Source organism: Hipposideros armiger, unplaced genomic scaffold (assembly GCF_001890085.2).
Source record: "Hipposideros armiger isolate ML-2016 unplaced genomic scaffold, ASM189008v1 scaffold_0, whole genome shotgun sequence".
Taxonomy (NCBI): domain Eukaryota; kingdom Metazoa; phylum Chordata; class Mammalia; order Chiroptera; family Hipposideridae; genus Hipposideros; species Hipposideros armiger.
Genome location: NW_017731350.1, coordinates 3,749,404 through 3,763,888, shown reverse-complemented (window position 1 = coordinate 3,763,888; position 14,485 = coordinate 3,749,404). Strand labels below are relative to the sequence as shown.

Genomic DNA, 14,485 nt, shown 5'->3' with positions numbered 1-14,485 from the left:
CAACCAATTTGAGTAAAGCTTGATCCTATCACCCACTGTGCGTCTACCCACGCCCACTCTGCCTCACTCTGGATCTTCCAAACCTGCCCACCACCTCCTGGAGGCCCTCAGAATTTGTTGATCTTTGCCTTCCTTCCAGGCAAGACCCCTCCACCCGGAGACAACTGCTTCTTGCTTCTCTGTTGCCTACTCCCCACTCCTATGATCAGCTTATTCCAAGCTGGGGAAGGCAGTGATTCTCAACTGGGGGAGAGTGTGCCTCCAGAGGGCATCTGGCAGTGTGTCTGAGACATTTTGGGCTGTCACATTGGGGTGGGGCGGACTGCTGGCTTCTTGTGGGTAGGGGCCAGGGGTGCTGCTCAGCACCCTACAAGATATAGGACAGCGCCCACAACAAAGAATTCTTTATCAGCCCAAAATGTCAATGAGCTGTTGCTGAAAAACCCTGGGCTGAGGGTAGGGGCACTCCCCAGGCGGCTGCCTTGTTTTCTAAGGACCATTTTTAAAAAACCAAAAACTTAAAACAATATTGTGGTAAAATATACATAATCTAAAATTTACCATTTTAACCATTTTCAAGTGCACAGGTCAGTGGCATTAAGTATATTCACATTGTTGTACAACCATCGCCACCATCCATCTTCAGAACTTTTCATAATCCCAAACTGAAACTCTGTCCCCATTAAACAACTCCCCATTCCCCCTGCCCCCAGTCCCTGGCAACCAACATTCTACTTCCTGTCCTCTAAGGAACATTTTAAAGTCTGCCTGTCTCTGTCTCTGTCTCTCGCTCTCGCTCTCTCGCTCTTACACACACACACACCCCTGGAGGGGAGCTGTCTAGGCTCTGATCTTTGGACCCCTCAGCTTCGCCCCATCCCCAGCTCCCAGTGGGGTTGGCAGGCTGCTGCTGGTCCCAGCCTGGCCCTGAGGAGTGGGGGTAAAGTCCCCTCCGGTGCTCCCTCCACCCTCAGCACACTGGAGCCTCGTTTGTTTACAGAGCACTTTCACACCGTATCTCATCATAGCACTCCTCACACTGTACTAATTATTTGTTTACTGCATGTCTCCCTCCTAAACCCTGAGCTTTGCCGTGTTTATCTTTTTCATTTCTCTCCCTTCCGACCACTCCATCTACAGCTCGCCAGTACTAAGCACAGGACCTGGCAGAAACATGCTTATACGATTAATACATGTAATTATCACAATTATCCTGATGGGTAGTGCGACCCTCGCTCTCCCGAGGATAAAGGCCCCAAGGCTTGCCTCAGGTCACACACCTTCTAAGCGGTAAAGCTTCCAGGATGACCCAGGTACAGGAGAGGCATTTGAGAGCCGGCTCCCCCTCTGGGCTGAGTCTCTGGAAAAGCCCGACCTCAAATCCCAGGGGTTCTGAGAAGGAAAGAGGCTTTGATGGGCCTAAGCAGGGCCAGGGGAAGCTGCCGGCTGCTTCCCTGGCAGCAGCCACGGCAAGGAAAAGCCAGCGGCAAAGCGAGAAAGAGCCTCTGCAGCGAACCTGTCCAGGCAAAGTCCAGTTCCCCAGGCCCCTAGCCACACACCTTTGCTGGAAGCCTGGACCAGACCCCAGAACGCCCACCCTTCCTCACGCGGGAGGCCTTGTCTCCCAAGTTACAGAGTGTGGAGGCTCCAAACGGGGAAGCGACTTTTGAGAGGCCCTTTACTATAGTTATAATATTGACACACAAAAGATTTAAACCTGGCAAATAAGAGGCGAGGGAAACAATACAAGGCAGATGGGGGCCCAAGTATCAGGGGGCTGCAAGGCTCACCTGGGCCCAGGTGTGGAGGGGGCGACCCGGGGCTCCTGACTCGCCCTCCACTCTGGTGCCAGGGGCGGTGGCAGAAAGGGGCCTTCTCCCCCTGACCCCCAGGCAGCTGTGCGCAGGGAGGCCCAGAGGCCAGCAGATGCAGGGATGGCACCTTCCCTGCTCTTCCTCCGCCGCGCCCTCCCTGGCCTTCCCCACGTTATTGCCATTGTGCCTTTAAGGCCCTTGGCAGCGCTGGACTCCGTGCCAGCCGGGAACCCTGGCGTCAGGCCAGCCTCGGCCTTTTGATTAGACACACAGACGCACAGTCACATGCACGGACGCACAAGGTTGTGCACCGCCACTCGGAGACACCAGTCTGCCACAGGACCAAGATGCCACAGAATGATGTCAACACACACACACACACAGCCCCCCTCCATTCACACCCACAGCTCATTCCAGTTCCCCGGCTCCTGCAGGCCCATCAGCCCCCAACCAAGGCCTGGATTTTTCCAGGTTGACTCTAGTTTCAGGAAACAGCCACACAGTCCACTTAAGCAGGGCAGCCCTGCCCTCCCCCTCCCCCCCAGTTTTGGCGCTGGTCCCTAGCTCCCCCCTTTCCTCTGTTCCAGGCCTTCCTGCAGCCCCTTCCCCTGGCAGCCCTCTGATCTGATTGGCCGGAAGTGGCCTTGAGGCAGGGAGAGCCAGAGAGGTCCACCCCATGCTCCCTCCCAAGAGAGGTCCCAACTGTCCTCCTCCTCAGCCTTCTTGGGGTAAATAGAGCCAGGCTCCAAGACTTTGGAACCAGGGGTGTGTGTGTGTGTGTGTGTGTGTGTGTGTGTGTGTGGTGTCTATGTGACTCAAGTGGAGAACTTCAGGACTCAGCAAAGCTTCCGAGGTCACCTAGTCCGTACCCCTGCTGGCCGTGGCAAGCGGATGCAAGAACTAACAGCCCACTCAGGGTTCCGCTTCCAGCAGGGACACCTGTCCACCTGGAAGAGGGCCTGGTTGTGCTCTTTGAAGTCAACCTCAAAGGATTTTGGGGTGAGCTGAAGGCTCCCTTGAAAAAGCCATTATGTATAGAAGATCCACGTATTTGAGTTAAATCTCTTTTCAAGTTATGTCTATTTTCAACCCCTGCCATCCATGCCTAGGGTGACAGGTTTGGTAAGAAGGGAACCCATCGTGGAAAATGCTTTCTTTTCTGAGCTTCACTTACCTTTCTAGAGTTTCTAATGGGTATCTCCCCACCCACCCGCCGCCCCCTGACTGGGGTGTGCTCATCCTGCCCCACCCTTCGACATGATTTCATAGCTTTAATCACATCCCCTTTGTCTCTCCAGGCTAGAGAGTCATAATCTCTTTAGTCTGTCCTTGCTTGGCAGCCTTGCAATCCCCTTGAGCAATTTAGCTGCCCTTCTCTGGAACTCTTCCAGCTCAGTTATATCTTTCTTGGGGTGGCAGAACCGAAACACACAAAATTCTCTAGGTGAGGATGATGAAAGAAAAGCAATGTCAACAACCCTGCCCAGGTGCATGTGCCGGCGAGTACCTGCCGCAGCAGGAGTGGCACAGGTGCAGCTGGGGCGCCAGAGAAGCCGGGGAGGCTGGGTCCTGAAGAAACGGAACCACTTCTGCTAGAGGTGGCCCTGGAATGTGTGACTCTGGGGAAGAGGCCTGGGCAGGGATGGAAATGAACAGGGATTGCTGGGAGAGCAAAACAGAGACTCGGGGGTTTCATTGAGATGCTCCCCCAAGAAGGCCCACAGTGTAGAGTGTCCTCCGAAAGGGCCCCTGACAAATCTGCTCCCTTCTAGAAGTCTCCGTCTGTGACAGTGACACTGACGCCATGTCTGAGGTCTGGAAACACCTGTTTTCGCCCCTTCCTCTCCCTGTCTGCAGCCACCAGCAGTGCAGGCCCTGCCAATTCCGTCCCCGCCCAGCCTCCCTGCAACAGGCTCTGGGGGTGTTTTCTGGCATCCCCCTACCCCCACTCTCCTATCTCCCTGCATTCTTTTGTGCTCAACCCATCATGCTTGTGGATGCCAGAGCCAGCCTCCCAAAGCATGACTCCCGGTCGCTTCACGCCCCCCACCTCCTCAAAAACCTTCCAGATAAACACAACACATTTTTGAGGGGATAAAGTGTAAACCACTCAGGCTGCCTGCAGACTCCCTCCCACCAAGATGGAAAGCGTTTCTTTTACAAGAAACACCCCTCGGCCCGGCCTTCAGGCCTCCCCACAACATGTTGCACCCATATGCCCCTTCCTCCCTCCACAGCTTCGCTCAGGAAGGTCCTAAGGTAGGAGAGTCTCCCACTTTGCCCTTGACTTCTAAATGCTACCTCCCTTCTAAGGCCCAAGCCCAGCCCCACCCCCGACATGTCTTTGCACTTGAAGTCCAGCTCACAGGCCAGGCTCCTTGGTACTGGATGCCATGAGTGGGTGCTGATCTGACCCATCAGGTGGGGTAACGAGCTGATGAAGCTGCAGAGCACAGTTACAAGAAAAGTCTCTAACCTCGTGAGAAATATGACAGCCCAGTTTTCCTCACACCTTCAGGAACATGAGAAGACAGAGGAGCAGCCGGCAGCAGGGTGCTGATGCAGGCTCACAGGTGGGAAAGCCCCCGGATGGGCTGGCCAGGGGCTGGGGCCCAGGGAGGGGAGATTCTCTTTCAGGAAGTGTTGTGCATAAAAACAAGAGGGCACCGAGTTACTGAGTCAGATTCCCAGGGGTGAGCAAAGGAGCTGCTCTGACCTGGATACAAAGATGGGATTTAAGCTCCGTCTTAACTTGGAGATGAATCAAAAGGTCATATTAGGTTAGACAATGAGCCAGTACTGCAGCGTCCGACTGCTGAGTTAAACTGTACCCAGCTGGCTTAAGCTTGGCAGCATAGTTCCCTAATGTCCCCCAGTTTATACCCCCCAATCTTTTGCTCTGAAGAGGAGCAGTTTTGCCTTCCTGAACTCACTCACTCAGGCCTTGTGTTGGAGGTTCGGCCTCCAACGTAGAGTGAGTAACGCTGGCTGTGGGCCGGCCTGGCCTGGCTGAGCTCAGCGCCTACTCCCAGTCCCCTTCTCCTCCCCACCCCCTCCTTCCCTCCCTTTCTGGGTTATTCTTAGCAAGAGGTGACCTCAGAGTGCTCCCACTGAGCAAAAATAACCCTGGAGGAAGTTGGTGGGTATAAATCTTCAATGAATAAATACATATAGCTAGTAAACAGGGCACAGAGTCCAGATCAGCCCCCAGGATCTGGTGGGTCAGGGCAGAAACTGTCCCTCTTAGTGCCCCAGCTATAACCAGCACGAAGGACAAGGGCAGTCCCAGGGCTTGTCTGGGCTTGTGACTGGGCAGAAACCAGACTTGGACACCCTCACTTCTTTCTCGGCACCGTCCTCAGGGGCTCAGGGGAACAGGGAGATGGCTCTTCCGCCCGCCCAGATGCTCACACCCACACGCAGGCTCACAGCAGAGGCCAGCCCCATGTGCCACTGTCCCCTCCTCCCTGTCGTAGGCACTGGCCAGCTCGCAGGCCCTGAGTCCAGGTGCCAGTTCCCTTCCTAAGCCCCACCCAGCCCTGCAGCTGGCTTCCTGTTTCCTGTTGTCGGGCTTGAGCATCTTGGCTCTGAGATCAGTGCCGCAGACCAAGGCGCTGCCCGGTTTTAATGGGCCCACCTCTCACTCCTCAGATCACCACAGCCTTCCCCACTTCCTCACAGTCTCCTAGGGATTTGGGTCAATCACCCTCCTCAGTTATATTTTTCTCTGTATGCTGTTCTGACCAGGTCCACACACTTTTTCAAACAGCCCTGCATTCATATATTCACTTAATTAACATTTCGAATGCCCAGGCTTCCAGATCACGTAGCTGGCGTGGTGAGGCGGACCCAGCGCTGTGGGCTTGGCAGCTGGAAGGTGTGGCGTCCATCCTCCCTGAACCTCAGCCTCTCCATCGCAATGTGAGGACGGTAGCGGCAGTGGACCCTACCGACCTCACACAGGTTTGCTGGCAGCATAACCTGAGGCCATCATTGTAGAAGGCCTTTGTGGGCAATAAAGTGCTGCCCAGCTCGGAGCCTTTACTCAAGGTCTCTGTCCTCGGTGAAGTGGGAGACAGTGCCCAGTGGCTCAGCTCAGTGACTGACCATTGCTGGGTGGCACGCAACATCAAGTGTAGGGAAGACACAGGTCCTCTCTACCTGCTTTTCCAACTGGGGTGAAAGGCTGGATTTTAGCTTTTGTTTTTGTTGTTTTAATTCCCAATCCATCAAGAAGTGATATTTTGGGGGTGAGGGGGGATGATCGCTTAGCTCAGTTGGTTAGAGCCTAGTGCTGATAACACCAAGGTTACCAGTTCGATCTCAGCATGGGCCACTGTGAGCTGTGCCCTCCTTAAAAGAGTCAACGATGCCATTGTAGCATGAAAGCAACATGTAACCAATGACCATGGCTGTTCCCCAATAAAATTTAAAAAAAAGAAATGATACTTTTGTAAAATACAAAATCATACACTGGGACATGGTGACAGTATCAAACTGATACATAAAAGTTTCTAAATACTTATTTTCAAGTTCTGTACAAAGAGGAAGCAGTTTGCAGACCAGTGCTTCTAAGTCAGGTCCGCGAACCATTGCTGTCCAAGCGTGTGATGGGGGTGGGGTGGGGGCGGGGCTTATAGCTTGTCTTTTATTTCTTAGTGTTCATTTTGATTAACTTTACAAACGGTTCAAAAGGGAGAGCCAATGTGGGTTGCGATGGCTGAACTGAACTGCATTTGCAAGACAGGCTTTGATGTGCTGTGGTTCTGGGGCAGGCAAAGAGAAGAGAAGGCTGTGAACCCTGCGTGATGTGTCCAGGGAGCAGGGAGAAGGCGGGGTTTCTGTGTTTCTATGGCAAAAGATGTGAATACTGATCACCATTGCAGGGGCAGGAGAGGTCCCATGGTGGAGCCAGATGGCGCATTCCAGATCTTGTCCCATAAGAAATACAGTCCCTGGGGATTCTTGAACAGAGACGTGCCACGGACTGTACTTCGTATACTTATGTATGGCCTCGTCTCTCTAGCTCACTAGGTTGAAAGAGAAGCCTTATCGATCGGTGTGGCCTCCCCCACTCTGGTAGGTGCTCAGTAGGTGCAGAGTGTTTGTCCCAGGTGGGAGGAAGGGCTGAGGGTTGTGAAACTACCTTGGGGGCAGGAGGGGTCTGGTCTGGGTGAGGGTGCAGCCAGGAGGCAGGTGCAGGAGCAGGAATGAGTGGAAGGCACCAGGGATGAAAGGCCTTGGGGGCAAGTGGAGGACAGACACAGAGACTTTCTCGCCTTGGGGCTGGGGGATGGTGAGGACACTTGTGGATGTATCTTTTGCACAAATAAAGAGCCAGGCCTGCCGCCAGGTTTTCCTCTCTGGCTCCCCGTGCTCCCCACTCCGCTCCACCTGTTGGGAACTGAGCCAAGCTCCCTCCTCTCTCCAGGCTTAGCTGGATGACACACTCTCAGCTGCTTTCAAGCTCCCTGGCCAATGGTTCCCAGGGCCACAGCTGCCCCAGGGCCCCCCGAAAGCCCTCCCTGCTGTGCCCCTCTGCTGAGGAGGGGAGGAAGCTGGGGTAAGCACCTGCTCCACGAGTGAACCAGACGGCCTGTGGACCAGGGGGCCATGGGCTGACCTCCAGCTGCAGCACTAATTTCCTCCTCTGCCCCTTCCCAGGGCTTGCTGCCCAGGAAGGGCTATACTGGCTATTTTCTCTGGGGTCAGTCTTTCTCTGTTCCTCCAATATGCAGGGGCTCCCTTTCACAACAGCTGCCTCGGCCCCCTCCCTCCCCAATCAGCATTGACTTTCCCATGCTCTCTCTCTCATCCTGGGGTCTCTCTGGAGGTATCCCCTAGAACACATCTAGACTATGACCTACACAGCCTCCCTTGGGGGCTGCTGAGAAGTCAATGCTAGGCTTCTACACAAAAGCCCTTGCAGGCACTGGCCCCACTGGCCCCTGCAGGGAAGCAGGTTTATTACACTGCCAGCCCCACATACCTGAATTCCACTTTGCTGTTTGCAAAGCGCTGTGGGAGGTAGACAGGGCAGGTATTGCAGCTGGCGGCCATATTTTACCAATCTACAGAAGTTCAGAGAGGTTCAGTAGAACCTCTGAAGATCACACAGCTGGGAAATAGTAAATCCACTGCTGTTTCTTCTGTTAAACTGAGGTTGCTGTGGCCTCCTGAGAGGAGAGGTTTGGCCAGGCAAGGGCAGGGTTGACCTTTGCTGAGCACTAGCTTTTGGTGCTTGAACTCATTTAATTCTCCCAGGGGTCTAGGAGGAATGCACTCTCAGCATCGCCGTTTCTTAACAGAGGAGCCCCAGGTTCAAGGTTACACAGGTGGTGGAGCCAGGATTTAAACCCAGGTCTGTTGGACTCTAGAGACACAGCTTCTCCTTCCACATGGGGCCCTGTTCCAGCCCGGGGGGTCATGACCAGGGACCCCTCACCCACCCAGCTGGGCCCGTCTTCGCTCCTCTTTGTCCGTGTCCGGACACATTTCCACTCACCTGTCCCTGATTTCCTTGCACCCTCTGCCCCCGGGGCTTCACCCCACACCTTCCTCTGGTTCCAGGGACTCACAAGGAAGGGTCAAAGGTTGCCGGGTCTGTATTTGCTACTATAGGTGGGGGCACGTGTCCCCAGCACCTGGGTTGTGAAAAGGCAGAGTCTTCTGGGCAGATCACGGCACACGTGCAGATGCAGAATTACCAGTGGGCTCTGACTCGGCCTGGCTCCCCCACCCACTCCAGCCTGCATGGTGCCCCCACCTTCTCTCATTAGGTGCCCTATGGGGGAGGAGAATGGAGGGGCACCCGGGGGATCTGGGGGTACAGCTTGGAGTCTGCTGCAAGCTAGACCTTCCTTTGAAGTCCTGTTTTATCTTTCAACTTCATGTGTATTTTTCATTCCAGGCCATAAAATATCCCAGGCCATAAAATATCCATGTTTGCTTTAATATTAAAATGTTAAAATTACTTACTAGTTAAATAATAACTTCTGCCCGCCCCGCCGCCTCCTTCCCCTCCAAATCTTCAAGCAGGATTGGCAGTGGTGAACTTTAGTGCCCGGCTGGTTTCCAAAGCCCCCAGGCTGAGAAACCCCCCTCAGGTCCAGCTGGTGCAGCCCTCCCGGCCTTCCTCTGCCAGCTCCTTTCACTTCAGCCACCATTCACCCTGACGCTGTCCCGAGGGAGAAAATCCTGCCCTGCTGAGAACATTTCCTTGAAGGGCAGAGTTACAAATCCGGAGCTCCTGGCTCCTCCTTACCTCCATGCTTCAAGTTTCTCATTCTCAGCTGGAAGGGGCTAAAAGAAAGGAACCAGCTGTCTTCGATGCTGGCAAATAATTACCGCTCTGCCTCTGCGTTTAAGGCATAAGGCAGGCAGGTTCCTGCAGCCCACAGGCCTTGCCCTCCGGAGCACGCCTCCTCTCAGGCAGCCCCCAGCTCCCCCCAGACTCAGGCGATGGCACGAGAAGCCTGGGGCTTGCAGGCCAGCCCCGTGGCCTGTACTTCTACGGGACGTAAGCTGGGCCCAGCTCTCCTTCTCTCTCACAAGGGGACTCATCGGCCTGCACCTCTTCCCGACTCATTTTGTTCAGACTCTTAGAACTCAGTTCCCATCCTCCAGGCTGCCCAGGGGGAGCTGACACCCAGGGTGGGGGTGCGGATGGGCAGCCCAGGGGGGTGCAAGCTCTGCCCTGTCAGAGCCGACGGCGGGGGGGTGTCCATCGTGCTGCTCTTTCAGAGGAAGCGAGAGTCAGGGGCCTGGTCCAAGTCCCAGATCTGCCACCTCCCTGGTCTCTAGGGATCTCCAGTTCGATGCACAAAAGGGAAGTTGTGAGGGTGGCTGTGGAGTTCAAATGGGGAAGGTAGATGAGCTCCGCAGCTGGGAGGGCCAGGCCCCTATGCTGGGTCTTCATGTTCCCAGGACCCTGCGGTGCGGAGGCGGGCGTGTGAGTGTGTTGGGGGGCGGGGTGCCATGACACTCACCAGGGGGTGCTTGCGCTTCCTCCCAGGCCGCCCCACCTTCCGTGCAGTTGTGCTGGGCTCCTGTCGCTCCTCCTTGCCGCGAGCCTCCTCCTGCTCCTCTCCCTCCTGCGGGCACAGACACAGCCTGTGAAGCCAGGGCTGGATCCCACAGGCCTCCTCCCTGGCCCAGTCCCACGACAGCCACACTCCCGGGCTGTGCCATGGCAGCCCCCCTGGCAGGGATGAACTTCACTCCCTTCCTGCCTGGCAAAGCTGAGCCACCCTTAGAGCCCCATTGAAATGTCCCCTCCAGGGGACAGACCCCTGTCCCAGCCGCAGGCCGTGTCCCGCCTGCTGGCCACATTTCTGAGCTGCAGAATCATGACACCACTGACAAAGAATTTGTTTCTGGATACGAATTTATTTATATGGAAAAAAATTTTTACACGGTACAAAAATTAAATTAGGTATATATTTAACGAACCACCATTATTGACCAGAATAACATCACAAGAAAAGAAATATTGAATTTAGGAATGTATATCGGAAGTACATGAAACACATGGAGGAGGCAATGGTAGTCTTAGAGCCATGATAAACATACCTGCCCTGACGCGTCTGCCGTGTGGCACTGGCATTACACATGCCTGTCACCCCACAGGAGCATCTCAGGGACGATGTCTTGGCTCATCTTGATTCCCCTCCTTCACTGAGAGCTGGACCCGAAGTTTGGTTTTGTTACCCACACCTCACCCAGCATCTGCTGGGACTGGGCCATGCTTGTCTGGGGCACAGAGACATAAACCTAGAAAGTCCTCCTGCCTCACTGCTCCAGCCTGGCCACAAACCACCCACATGTCACTTCTGACTCAGCTGGCTCCTGCATGACTAATCACAAGCAGAAACAATGCTGGGGAAGGACAGAGAAAGGGACCCTGACTCAGCAGAGGGACCACAGGCTGCTGCACGATGTCAGGAGCTAAAGATGGCTTCGCAGTGTCCCTGGGGAAGGCGCCTAACCCAGAGTGGTGCTGGTGCCACGGAAATAAAGGGAAGGTGCACGGGTTCCCTGAGGATTTGATCGAGATGGCCCTCGATATCCCACTCAACTTTCATTTTTGGTGATTTCAAAATAGCCTGTGGTTTGCCACATTAATTTTCAGGTGATGGTGGGACACGCAGATAGAAACCTACCGTGACCAATGGTAGATGTTGGACCATCCGTCCATTTGAGGCCTGTCTGTGGGACAGACCCTCCCGAGAGGGAAAGTTAGGGGCATCACCACTGAGGTTCTAGGAGTCCTTCAAAGAGATACAAGTAGAAGATGAACAGAGGTGCCAGGCCTTCGCACCAAGTGGAGGCTACAGTCAAGCTGGAGTGAGGGCAGAGCGCACAGAGGAGACGGAAAATGTTCCGCAGAGCAGGAAAGGACACGGGGGAATTTTAGGTGCAAGGAAGGAGAGAGCTGCCAACGCAAGAGGCCGAAGTCGTCAGGTGCAAAGAAGTCAAGGACAAAGCAAGTTGGCTGGGAGTGGTGATGGCAGGCCTTAGAGAGAGCACTGTCCATACGCTGTGCAGAATAACATGGCCACAAGGATCACGGGGCTGGAAAGGGGCTGACGAGACAATTTAAGGAGCCCAGCAGAGAAAGGTCTGAAAGAAGCCAGGGAGCTGGTGCCTGCCTGTGGGTACGAGGGGAGGGCACCGGGCCAGGTGGTGGGGAGGCACATGCTCTGAGGCAGGTTCAGCCTGCTGGTTCCGAGCTGTCTTCCAAGACCCCACAGACACTCCCGTTTAAGAAAGGATCACTCGGATCTCAAAAAGAGGAGCTATTACCAATGCAGCTTACTATCTGTGAAGGTTTCAATGGGATCTACACCACGAGAGGGAATTTCAGGCCGAGGTGGTGCTTCTGGTCTGACTCCACCACTGCTAAGCGGGTGCAGTCTTCGTCCTCTGACCAGGTAACTCAGCATTTACAAAACAATCAGGGTCAATGTGAAGTCATGGGAGGCACAGGGCGTCCAGTGAACCAAAGTGCACATGAGCCCAGCGTGTCCACTCGCTAGTTACAGGACCCGCCTCTCTGAGCCTCAGTTTCCTTATCCATAAAATGGGTGTCCATTCTGCCTGCTTCTCAGGTGTTTAAGAGGACAGATGAATAAATGACTTGTCCCTTGTCTATTTTGTTTGCTGCTGGATCCTCAGAGTCTAGTCCAGGCCTAGCACTTAGCAGGTGTTCCACATGCCCCCAGACAAGATCTTACACATTTTCCGGCAGCTGGGAGCCTGCCCAGCACCCCATTCTTGCCTGGAGAGCACTAGGCCAGACCCATGGGATCTTCTGGTCATTCCTAGTAGCCGGGCCCATGGGGCTGGGACACACAGGGCAGCAGGTAAGAGTGGATGCCAAAGTGGGTCAGGATCAGCCCGGGCAGCCATGGGGTCTAGAAAGACTCCTGCTACCAAAAAATCCTGGGCTCTGAACCATTTCTTTAACAAACTGCACTTCTTACAGAAGGTTCATTTGATTTTCTCATTTTTATTCTGAATTAATCAGTGATGTGAAAGCCAGTCAGAACCTCTTATCAGGAAAAAAGGAACCACAGTTACCACATAGAAATGACCCCAAAATAAAGGCAGTGGACGTTTCAGGACTGGCAAGCCTCAGCTTCCATCAGCTTGTGGAGAAAGGCACTGGGAACCCCTGACAGACAACCCCTGTGCCATCTGCAGACTTGCTGTCATTCCTCACCTTACGCCACACATTTTTCCCTCTTTTGAATTCAATTCAGTGCAACACACTCCAGAAGGAAGGGGTGGGATGCCCTGGTGCCATGCCACCTGTCCAGGTCTTGACCTGTCGAAAGTGCAGGGATCACCAGGGCAGGCTGCTGCGTACTGAGCCTGTACCTCGGACTGGCACAGGGCAAGGCGCTTGACGTCCAGGCCAGCATTCACCCCCGAGTTGTGCTTGAGGAAACCAAGTCTCCACGAGAGCCTGGGGCAGGACTTGCACCGAGGCCTGAGCGACTCCATGCCTTTTCTATCAGGCCCTGAAGCACAACTCTGTGAAAAGCTTGTTATTTTGGGCCAATATATCATTCTTCCATGATGCAGTCACAAGTCACAGGGCAAAGAGGAAGGTGATACCTTCTGCTCCGGGTCTGACTGTGTTCACACGACCAGTTATGGGGGATAACACCCCGAGAAGGGTGAGCAGGTGGCTGGCGGCCATGTCCCCTAAGGAGGCATAGCAAGGGGTTCATTCTCACATCTGTCACGGGGCCTGTTCCATTCAATATCTTTGCTGCTGGGTTGAGCAAAGGAATTTAAAACATGCTTATCAAATCTGCAAGTAGCACTGAATTAGGACACGTCGCTAATACTCTGAAAGGGAAGAATCTGATCCACAGTGACTTGGAGCAGCTGGAAAACAGTAACCAATTTAGCAGAAACAGATCTGAGCCCCAGGTTGGTTTCCTCATCTGTCAAGGAAGGGGACCAATTAGTCAAACCTTCCAGCGGGAGGTGGCAGGACTCCTAGTTAGGTGGGCTCTGAGAGGGCAGAGGTGGGCTGGACTTTTTGCTCTCTTTACTCACAACTAACTTCAAGCTATTTAACCTCTCTGAGTCTCGCTCTTCTCACCTATTCAACGGGGATAATAATATCTCACAGTGATGTTACAACAATTAAATGAGTGTATACAGGGGGGGGTTAACACGTGATAGTCACTCAAGAATTGCTAACTTCCTCTGCTCCCACAGGACATCCTGAGCAGAACTATTCACAAAAGTCCCTCCCTCCCTCTTTCTTCCTCCTCCCTCCTGTCCCCATGCAAATCTTAGCTCACGGCCCTGCATATGCAGCTGTCACTCACTGCTACAGACACACCCCAGCATCTGGCTGGTACTGCTGCAGTGAGATACACTGGGGCTCCCTGATCTTTCCAAAATGCAAAGCTGATTATGTCACTCTGCAGAGCTTAAGCCCTGGCTGAGGGGCTCCCAGGAGCCTGCGGCGGGATCAAGACAAGCCCCTCAGGCCATATGAAGGAAGGCCCCCAGGATCTGGCCAGCAGGCTTGGGTTCCTCTCCCCACTGCCTTCCCACCACCTGTGCACAAACAGGCGGCAGCAGATGCAAAATCGGGCTGCTTCCCTCCCCAGTGCCTCAGCATAGACCCTTCTTTCTGTCCCGCCTAGCTTCCCCTCAGGTTGAGCAGCAAACCCTTACTTTTTCCAGTCTCATTTCTTAATTTCCCTGCCCCTGGACCCCTTCCTCCTATCCTTCACCTAGACTGAATTCATGGATGCTTCTCCTATAGCACCTACTACGAGCACACTGCAAATGCCGGCTATTGTCCTGGCCAGGCCACAGCTCCTTGAGGGAACGGGCTGTTTCTTATTCATCATGGCACTCCCAGAGCCTAGACCAATGCACCTGGCACAAGGTAGGCACTTGAAAATAGTTGATGACTGTCACATAGTAGGTGCTCAATAAATAACTCCATACACACAGAGAGGCACACATACAAATGTACAAACCCACGCAAGTACAACCATGCACGAGTCTCCAGTGCTGCTCTGGTCATTATTACTTCAAATCAGGAACCAGGAGGACTAAAATGTACATTCTAGGCTTAACCATAATCACTTCACTTTACATGTAGGTAACTCTTTACAGCTTTCAAAGAACCTTCA

At 53.9% G+C, this 14,485-nt stretch overlaps 1 protein-coding gene across 9 annotated transcripts in view; it reads right to left on the bottom strand.

The window, feature by feature from the left end:
- Positions 1-14,485, bottom strand: part of DNMT3A (DNA methyltransferase 3 alpha) — a 103,513-nt gene that overhangs the window by 53,473 nt on the left and 35,555 nt on the right. For 8 of the 9 annotated variants that reach the window (XM_019646064.1, XM_019645905.1, XM_019645980.1 and 5 more), the window contains one exon: positions 9,803-9,907. In XM_019646064.1, the coding sequence (XP_019501609.1) occupies positions 9,803-9,907 (105 nt within the window). Of the gene's footprint in view, positions 1-1,790; positions 1,910-9,802; positions 9,908-14,485 lie in introns of those variants that run through there. The other variant, XM_019646358.1, reaches the window with a different exon arrangement.